Source organism: Gouania willdenowi, chromosome 8 (assembly GCF_900634775.1).
Source record: "Gouania willdenowi chromosome 8, fGouWil2.1, whole genome shotgun sequence".
Classification (NCBI taxonomy): Eukaryota; Metazoa; Chordata; class Actinopteri; order Blenniiformes; family Gobiesocidae; genus Gouania; species Gouania willdenowi.
The window spans coordinates 5,148,828-5,159,686 of NC_041051.1; the positions used below are offsets into that span (position 1 = coordinate 5,148,828).

The following is a 10,859-nucleotide window of genomic DNA, read 5'->3' on the forward strand; positions in this document are numbered from 1 at the left end:
TACAATTTAACACAGGAAAAAAAATCAGAATAAGAATACACATTTGAAATGCCTTGATGTTTGCAGATGCATTGAAAATCATGTGATGCTGTGTTTACGTTGTGCTCGATATAATTAACTGCCTGTTGACTTTTTGTGTGTCTATGGCTGCGTCCCTATACCACACTTTCAACCCTTTGTTGTGCACTCCTGCTGAAGAGTACGTAGGGCAGGCATAATAAAAACAAATAACAAAAAACACACACATTGACTCCAAAAACACAAAAAATTACGAAAAACTGACAAAACAACAAAACTACAAAACCCTTTCCCCCCGGCATTAATGCTCATATCAATCATCATTTCCAGTGCTTACATATATGCTGATAATTTGGTCCTCGGATTAGATACAGTCACATTTTTTTGGCCCGCGCTGGCATAGGGTGCCCAAAGCGTCGAGTGTGCTTTAGTTCCGCCCACTACTGCAAGGGAATTACCCATAAGTCCTTTAAGTCCTGAGACGTTCCAATTAAAAATAATTAAAAATTATGGCGGACAAATTCTCACAATGGACCCTGTTGGCATCAAAAATGGCCTTAAAAATGTCCCATTTCTACTCTTTCAGCACTTGTTTCTTTGCACACTTTATATCCGAAGTGCACTTGAACCATGTGCACCCTTTGTGGAAGTCTGTAGGGTGTAGTGTGTGTAATGGGACGCAACCTATGTGAGCATGCAACTCATTTGTGGCCCTCATCTTAGGATGCATGTACCAGATTCCCGAACAGTTGCTAAGTGTGATCCTCAAACCTGTTTTTTTTTATTTTACACTTGTCGTTCCTAACTCGCCTCCGAGTCATTTTCTGTGTAAATTTCTCAAAAATCAGTTCCTCTCGCCTAATTCAACCCTTGAACGTACTGTAAATGAAAGTTTTGAATTCTTGTGACCTGTATTTCCACAGTCCGGCCCGTGAGCACATGTCCACCCCTCCCCCTCAGAGGAATGGTTCGGTCCATCTGGCAGTAGGAACCCCACACACTCAGGGTGTGTCCAGGAGTCCCCACATGGTCCGCAGAGGTGAGAGAAGCTGCTTTACTGAGAGCTCCTTTTGGAGCAGCGTGTGACATGTTTTAACATGTAATACGTTGTAACACATTGTTACATGTCGTAATGCATTGTAACATGTTGTAATAAGTTGTAACACATTGTAACATGTCATAACGCATTGTAACATGTCATAACACATTGTAACATGTTGTAACACATAACATGTTGTAATGCGTTGTAACACATTGTAACATGTTGTAATGCATTGTAACACATTGTAACATGTTATAACACGTTGTACCACGTAACATGTAACACGTTGTAACGCATTGTAACATGTTGTCAGATGTAACATGTAACACGTTGTAAAGCATTGTAACATGTTGTCAGATGTAACATGTAACACGTTGTAAAGCATTGTAACATGTTGTCAGATGTAACATGTAACACGTTGTAACGCATTGTAACATGTTGTCAGATGTAACATGTCACACATTGTAACATGTCACACATTGTAACATGTCACACATTGTAACATGTCACACATTGTAACATATCACGTCACACGTAACATGTTGTAACATGTTGTAACACGTAGTAACACATAGTAACATGTAACTTGTTAACATGTCACACGTTGTAACATGTTGTAACACATTGTCACACATTGTAACATGTTGTGTGATGATGTCCAGGCACCAAGAAGCAGGCCCCGGCTCCCCCCAAGCAGGCCAGCCCCTTTGCCTCCCAGACACCCGGCTCCCCTCACCACCCACCCATCACTCCCCGCCGTAACCCCAGCAAAGAAGCTCTGATACACGTACCCAGCCACCCGCCTCCCCAGCCTCCTCAGAACCACCAGGGCGAATCAGAGCACTCCCCTCCCAGCAGCCCCACCCCTCCAGACACTCCGCCCCATGATGGAAACCCCTTTAGCCCGATGTCTTACCACACGGGTTCCCTCCCTCGCCCTGCCCGACCGGCTCCCAGGCCTCGACCCCGACCCAGCATGCCGCCCCCTCCCCAGCCTGCTGTCAATGATGCTGGAAATGGACTTTTTAGCTCCTCCTCCAAGATTATAACAGGTACACGTTTCCTCTCTCTAGATTTGTTATTGTAATGCATTCTGTTTAACTTTGAGGGGGAAAGAATCAAATGTTTTTATTTAAAAAAAACAAATTAAAAAACGTAGTATTATTTCAGCCAAATTATTTAAACATCATAACAGTAAAACCTTAAAGCAGTGTTTCCCAACCTTTTTTGGATCGTGACCCTATTTTAATATCACAAATTTCAGGTGACCCCATAGACTTTATTTTCCTTCTAGAATTAGTTTTTGATTGTTTGTTATACTGTGTGCGCAGAGTAGCCAGGATTAGTGAACATTTATATTACATTACATGGTTTCCTTTATTTATTATATTATTTATTACATATTTATGTATTTTTTATGTATTATTTTTTTTAATTTATATTTTATTATTCAATTACTAGACATTTCAGGCGACCCCACATGGGGTCAAGACCACAAGGTTGAAAAACCCTGCCTTAAAGTCAAACCAAAACATTAATTAACGTGTTTTCATGTGTATTTCTGCACCAGTCTATAACTACAATCTTAAACTGTGTTTTGGCTCATGTTACTTTTCAATATCGTGACGAAATAATAAATAAACGAGTCGGAGTCGAATAGTTTACAGTTGTGAGAAAAGACATGGATTCGTTCTGTGATGACTTAAACACACTTAAAATGTGATGTGCATTGAAAAAAACACTGCGATATAGGAATACATTAGTTCCTGGAGCTGAACCAATCATATTCATGCAAAGAAAAGAAAATCTGCTACTGAAATTAATTAGGTTTAATGGAAGCATCGCATTATTTAATACCATTAATCGTACATATAACTTACAAATCGAATACAATAGACAATGCATTTTTTCCACTTTAATTCCTGTTTATTTTTCACCATCAGATGATAAGAAAAAAATATTTTGTCGGTTGTTCAGGCAGTATTCATGTAGACAGATGTTGATTTAACGACAAACTTGCTTACATTTTTGTCTTTTTATTTTTATTTATTTCATCCATATTCTTTCCTGTATTAATCTGTTTCTAAACACATCAGCTTCCATCAGCCAGAATATGTATAATGATATACATGCTGTTTCTGTGCTCCTTTACATCATGTACCATCATTTACTTTATATAAATTAGCCATTCACTAGACAATTATGCCTTTAGTCAGTGAAATTCAAGCTTTTTACAGTACAAACCTGCATTTACAGTGAATCAGCAGCAATTGTAAGGCGTGTTAACATGTCTTTGGTTTCATTTGATGATAAAACGTGAACAGGAGTCAGTGTGACATGCAGTAAAGTACAAAGTGCAGATTATGAACCACACCAGTGTAATAAAGCCACCATTTTGACCTGGAAGGTTCAACATTCTTACTCATGTCTGGTACTGGAGAGCTCCTGTCCTGTATGTTTTACATGTCTCTCTGCTACTACACACCTGAATGATGGGGTCAATCTGCAGCTCTACACAAAGCCTGATAACGAGCTCCAATCAGCTGTGGTAGACGAGGGTAGCATCTATAGCAGTCGAACCCCAGTATTTTGCTTAGAAAACTATTTAAAAACAACTATTGAGCATAATGATGGAATGAACAAGTGATAACACACATTTTAAAGAATCTCATTTTGTAAATAGGTGGAAAGAAATGGTATTTAGTGCAGTGGTTCCCCATCTCAACCTTTTTTGGATTAAAGTCCTTCTCATTGAAGACAATTCAGTGTATAAAATTCCATACAGTTAAAATAATATCGACTAATTTTATGAATTAATGGATTTTAAAGGCTAGAAAATATACCTTGAATTTGATAACACGTGATCGTGTTGGTCAACACATGCTAATTTCTTGCAACATATCAAGCTTGCACATTAAGCCGACATTTTGACAGTTAAATGAGTCTGTCCCCACACAAATAAAATCTCTATTTTTTTCCAGAATAGTCTTCTAGTTAGTTTAGTTATCTTACCAGGGATTAAAAACTTAAGGTTAACCACAGGTGCAGGAAAGTTGATGATCTGTAGATGTTGCATCTATATGGTAGCTGTTGGAAGGTGAGTAATCAGCTTAAACAAATATATACCCTTAAGTCAATGAAATATTGATGGATTTACAAACGGTTTGCCTTATTACAAACCTTATTATACATAAGTATGACATAGGATGCTTGTACATGTTGAAATTGCCACTTGTCATTTGAAAATTGGTTGAAAATTGAGCATGTTAGGGTTATGCACCATTGACATCACCAGCTGTCTAAGGTAAGATGGCCGCCATTGTCTAACAGCGTGGGTAATGCTGCATTCACACCAAATGCGTCTTCTGCGGCACCGGACGCATCTGCCACACGAAACGTACCGCAGGATCAAAAAATGTCCCCGTTCGCTTCATATGCGTGTTTGAAGCGAAGCCCCGCCCACCAGCGACACGTCCAACTCGGTGAGTTTCACTGCCTGCTGAAGCGAGTAGCTGCGCTCCTTTTTCTTCTCTCATAAACATAAACCACCAGTGAAAAAAGCCGGTGTGATTAGCGGCTAATGCTATGCTAGCTCAGTGCTGACTTTCAAAGATTAAACTACAGAGAGAACTTTTACCTGCTACTACCACCTCCTCGCTGATTCTCCTCCACGCCAAATCCTTCCAAGTCCGGTCCTGGTTATAAAGGCCGTGTCATACAGCTCCAGGTGGTCACACACAGCTTCTACTCCATGGTTGAATGGGTAAACAGACCAGTGTTTGTGTTGATGGCCTGACGTAATTGTCAACAAAGACTCTGGTTTTTGTCATGCGAAACAGTTGCAGGAGTTCAATATTTTCAACTCTTGCGAATGTGCAGAAATGCGTAAAATTGGGAGCGCTCTCACACGGCCAACGCACTTGACGTCTGGATCGAACCGCACCGGCGCACAGGAAAGATTTTGCATCTGGGACGCATCTATTCATTGACTTTGTATGTAATCTGGACATACAGACATTTCGTGAAGCATCCGGTGTGAACGCAGCATAAGTCATCTAGTGTTTATATATATATATATATATATATATATATATATGGTGGTTTGCCTCCAGGCTAAGCCCCGCCCAACAAAATACGTCAATGTTTACAAACAATCAAAGGGTCTATAGTTTGTATCATTAACAGTCAGGGGTGAGACCAAGACTGACACTTTTTGTTAATTTTCCACTTTGTCTCTCTCTCAAGTACCCCCTGTAGTGCCATCACTTACCCCAGGGGTACACGTACCCCCATTTGAGAAACACTGGTTTAAAACATGCAGGACGGAGGTTCTCCAGGAGCAGAATTGGGCACCCTTATTATTATTTAACAGATTAAATGGAAGTTGACTTCTGAGTTATTTAAAGTAAATCTATGTAGCAGAACAAATTATGTTGATGTTTGTGAAACCACGTGTAGATTTCACAACCTCTGAAATCACTCACTGGTTCCACTTCAGTACCCTGTGGTTTCAGCTTCCTCTCTGTCCTCTGCTGTATCCCACTTTGCTGCTTCTGGTTTCACTGCCTGTTTTCACCCCCCCACCCCCCACAGTAAACAGTGGTGATCTGATGCATGACACAACATGTGTAAATGTTGCAGATGTGTGAGCCGAGGGCTGCCGGTAAGATGAGCTTTGCAAGGCAGGTGATGGTAAGATGTGTGTGTGTCTGCAGTGAAAGGAAACGGCATGAGTGATTTGTTTGTTTCATTCATACTTAATGTACCTTTCAGCCACAACATTATGACCACTGATTCTACATTCAACAAAGTAGAGAATAGAAATAAACAGTTTGTATTTAAGGTTGATGTGTTGATTAAAGACGAGGATGGATTAACAAGAGGAAAACTTGAGTCTGTTGTCAGCAAGTTTGGGGTCAGTTGCATTTTTCAATGAAAATTGTCTTAAATTTTCTATATTCAATTACAACTCAATTATGAATACGATGACTGCCATTTTTTCCAATTCCAATTATTATTTTCCCGATGAAAGTCTGTATATGTAAGCCATATTTTGCCAAATTTTGCATTTGTATAATTACATTGTAAATGACAGTTTAACAATTTTTCTATAATTTCCACGCCAATTACAATGAAGTCCATTATCTGAACTCAATACAATGCATTTACAATTATAACAGCAACAGATTATTTCAATTACAATTACCGTAAAATTATAATTGTCATAATTATAATTGTCCCCAACCCTGGTAACGACCAAACTGAGCATTAATGCAGTAAAGAACAAAAGATTTGTGTTTTCGTGGTCGTTTTGTATTTTCTCCTTTCATTTTTGTGTGTTCTTGAGCTAGTTTTGTGTGTGTTTTGATTCATTTTGTGTATTTTAATGTAGCTTTGTCATTTGTGTTTTTTGTTATTTTGTTTTTTGTTATTTTGTGTGTGTAAATTCATTTATGTATTTAATGCAAATTTTGGTGTTTTTGGAATCTTTTATGTGTTTTTGTTTCTTTATGGAGTCATTTTGTGTGTTTTTTTTCATTTAGATTGTGCATTTACCTCATTTGCCGCACAAAATAGGGATCCAGGGCCTCATGAGTTTTTTTTTTAAAATTGAAAATTTATCTTTGACCATATTTACCATTATTTAATATGCAACTTTTTGCGGAGAGCAACCTGTTGAATGTTGCTTTAGTGTTAAATGTAAAATGTTCGGTGGTCATAATGTTATAATTGTGCACATCAATTTTCCAGCTCTCTGAGCACACTAACATGCAGTCCTTTATGCTGGGATCTAAGTGAACCTGTTATATAGTTTACATATTTTTGTACATAAACTATTTTCTATCATGTGTGAGTAACTCAAGCATTTTTTTTGTCAAAATTAAAGTAAGACTTAGGTCTTTTTTGTCTGTTGTCCAACCTTTCCCAGGTGTGGTCCAGCGCCCCCTTGTGGTATTTAGTCAGGCAGTCATTCATCACGTTTTTTGTTTACCATTTTGAGCTTCTTCTTTTTTTTATTTTTATTGAATGAACAAAAGAAAAAAGATTTAAAACCAATTCACTGCTTTTTGATTTTTTTAATGATGTTGGGAGGATAGTTTATAGATAGACAGATACCATAGATATAAATATGTAGATATGGATACCATAGATATAGATAGCATAGGTAGGTAGATATGGATACCATAGATATAAATACGCAGCTATGGATGCCATAGATAGGTAGGTAGCTGTGGATACTAAAGATACCACAGATAAGTCAGTAGATATGGATACTATAGATATATTAACCATAGATAGGTAGGTAGATATGGATACTAAAGATACCACAGATAAGTCAGTAGATATGGATACTATAGATATAATAGCATAGATAGGTAGGTAGATATAGATACTATATATATATATATAGATACCATAGGTAGGTAGATATGGGTACTATAGATATAGATACCATAGATAGGTAGGTAGATATGGATACCATACCATATATATATATATATACAGCTTTTTTTGAATGGATTGAACCAAGAAAAAAGATTAAAATAAATAAAAAGCAGTGAATTGGTTTCAAAGATGTTTAGAGAGTTTTCTTCTCTTCCAAAGTCACCGTTTCTTCTCTATCGTTCTCGGTTGATGCCGTAATGTTGCATTGAGCTTGTTTAACTACATTTTAGGCCCTAAAAACAAGTGCTGGCTTTTTCAGATCAATCATAGTTTTACTTTTATGATCACTCATGCGTTTCCTCGCACAGAGCAACCAGGTGATTGATTGATTTAACTCAGGTGTGGAGGTGTAGAGTCTTCTAGCTGCTAAAGGTTCTCTTTGATAACTAACATGGTTCATACTTATGTGCGTGTTCTTCTGCTCTGATCCACTGATGAACTAAAATAACAGGACTTAATGAAGGTGTGTGTGGCTGACGATAGAACGACGCTGAGTGACTCTCTGTGCTCTGCAGATGGAGGTCTGGTTCTGAAGGCGATCGGACGAGCCTACATCCCTGAGGTGATAATGGACCAGCAAACTCCTGATAGCACATCCACGTCTGCATCTGCGTCTGCTCCAGTCCCTGAATTCAGTCCAAAGATAGAGAACACGGCTCTGTAAGGAACCAGGTGGTTGTCTGACAGGATTAAATACTCCCAACGTTCCTTCAACTCTAGGTGTTGGTCTGCTGCATGACACTTTACATTCCATCTGCAGCTGGACTCACTGAGTACTGAAACCAGTTCATGCTGTTGGCAGATGTGAACGAGTAAAAGCAATAAGTATTTCCTTAGCTGAGTTAAAAATGGTGATTCAAAAGCAATGCAAATGATGACTTTTAGCTTGAAATAATACTGAATAATGGCAATTTTTCACATTTCACAGTAAATGTGATTTCTGTTTATAAAGGTGTGTTATTATCACACGTGCGTACAGGGTTATATAAAGGACCAAAGATCGACCCAAGGATATTAAACTCCAAAGTATCCTAATCTGTTGGAAAGGTTAGATTCAAGTCATGCAGCGAAGGACCAAATATATTTGAAAGGGCCTGTGTGCGTGGGTGCGCACGTGCATGTGTGTATGTCGGTGATTTCCGCTGAAAAATGTATTTGAAGTTCGGAGATGTGCTTGTATTGTGAAAGTAATGGATTTTAAATGGTGTAAATAATCACTCCCTCTCAAAGCTGAGACCAAAACACAACCAAAGAAATGAAATTTTGTGTCTGATTTATTTTTTCACTGTGCTTCACACTTCTGTCCTTTTAGGGTACCTCTCTGATTGTTTCATTGTATTTTAATATATTTTCCTGGTGGTTTTCTGCACGTTTCCTCCTATATTGTAACACTTATTTTAATAAAATAAAGATTGTGTACTTCTTCCAGCTAATGACATTTTCTTAAATTATTTACACTAGTCCCTAATGTCATTCATTTGTTTAAATCTCTGTTTATGAAGCAACAAACATGTTTACTGTGAGCACACTTTGCCTTCAACACATGTCCAGTCCTTGCTACACCAGTATGCGTTTCTGCAGACACATTATTCCAAACAGCTGTCAGAACTGATCACAGGTCTTCATTAGTGTCTGTGTTTTGGCTGTTCCATCCATCCATTTTCAGACCCGCTTTGTACTACAGCGCTTGGGGCCGCTTCCATCTTGCAAATTTGACGTCATTTGGAGCCAGAGTCTGCGCAATAGGGTCCGGCGGGAGGAGTCCTGGTAACACATCCCGCCAATTTAGCATAATGCCCTGATGACTTACGTAGTCAACAATACAAGTATCTTTCCCGCTAGAAATTCTACCAACGTCTTGGTCAGATGATTGAGGTTAGTACAAAACCACCATATATTTCAACTCAAATATCTAGTTCAATGGCGTCTCGGCTTTCCTTCACAACATAACTGCTATTCATAAAGAGAGCTACGCATGATCCACAGCTGTCAATCATCGTCGTATGACGTAAAATCACGTTTTTCAATTTCAAATAACTTATTTAAAACAAACTTCACAAAAAAATGATCACAGCAGAGTTTAGGTTTTGAAAAAAAATATGTGACAAGTATTTTAACTTTACAGTTTGACCCACATCCCATTTGTTATCAGTGAGGAGGCGGGGTTTATGACCTAGACTGCAGCCAGTCAGCAGGGGTAGCTCTAAAGATAAAAGCTTCACTCCATTAGGGAGCTTGTCCCGTCCATTCTTTTTACAGTCTGTGCAGCAACACACACACACAACCACTCACACTCGCACTTAACGTCAATTTAGAGACTCCAATCAACCTTACAGTCATGTTTTTTGGATTGTGTGAGGAAACCCACGCAGCACGGGGAGAACATGCAAACCACACAGAAAGGACCCCAAGTGTCCACTCCATGGGCTTATACCCAGGACCTTCATGCTGTTAGGCGAACTTGCTAACCACTAATTCAACATGCTACCATGTTCCAATGGACAATTTCATGAAATAATTCATTAACGTATCATTGCAGTCCAAACAAATCTGACGTCGCACACATTTGAACCAAGCAACAGCCGTGTTGAAAGTCTCGGCTCTTTCTGTCCCTGAACCGCAGAGCCACACACACACACACACACAGATATAATGCTTTATAAATAGATTTATGTATATAATGGTGCAGAAAATAAATATTTGGTCAATAACAAAAGTTCCACTCAATACTTTGTAATGTAACCTTGGTTGGCAATGACAGAGGTCAAAGGTGACCTGTAGGTATTCACTTGGTTTGCATACACTAACACTGTAGCTGGTATTTTGGCCCATTCTTCCATTCAGATCTTCTCTAGAGCTGTGATATTTTGGGGCTTATGCTGGGCAACACACACTTTCAATTTCCTCCATAGATTATCTTGGGTTGAGGTCATTATCATGTTTCATCTTCAGTGCTCTCACTAATGGAAGGTTTTTTCATCCTTTTCTGAATACGGATCAGTGGTCCTGTCCCCTTTGCAGAAAAGCAGCCCCAAAGCATAATGTTTCCACCCCCATGCTTCACAGTGGGTATGGTGTTCTTGGAATGCAACTCAGCATTATTTCCCCTTTAAACACAGAGTGGTGTTCAGACCAAAAAGTCTTATTTTGGTCTCATCTGACCACATGACTTTCTCCCATGTTTCCTCTGGATCATTCAGATGATCACTGGAGGACCTTTTGGGCACTGCAAGATTGTAATTCATGAGGACGTAGTGTGTTAATAGTAACCTTTGTTATTGTGGTCCCAGCTCCCTTCAGGTCATTGACCAGTTCCCCCCGTGTAGTTCTGGCCTGATTCCTCACCTTTCTA

The 10,859-nt window shown here is 38.9% G+C and overlaps 1 protein-coding gene across 1 annotated transcript in view; it reads left to right on the forward strand.

Moving 5' to 3' along the window:
• arhgap17b (Rho GTPase activating protein 17b) overlaps positions 1–8,940 on the forward strand; it is a 58,540-nt gene extending 49,600 nt beyond the window's left edge. Inside the window, exons 11-14 of the mRNA XM_028454866.1 lie at positions 199–203; positions 911–1,057; positions 1,723–2,112; positions 8,023–8,940. Of these exons, the coding sequence (XP_028310667.1) occupies positions 199–203; positions 911–1,057; positions 1,723–2,112; positions 8,023–8,171 (691 nt within the window). The 3' untranslated portion in view covers positions 8,172–8,940. The remainder of the gene's footprint in view (positions 1–198; positions 204–910; positions 1,058–1,722; positions 2,113–8,022) is intronic.
• Positions 8,941–10,859: the final 1,919 nt, after the last annotated feature.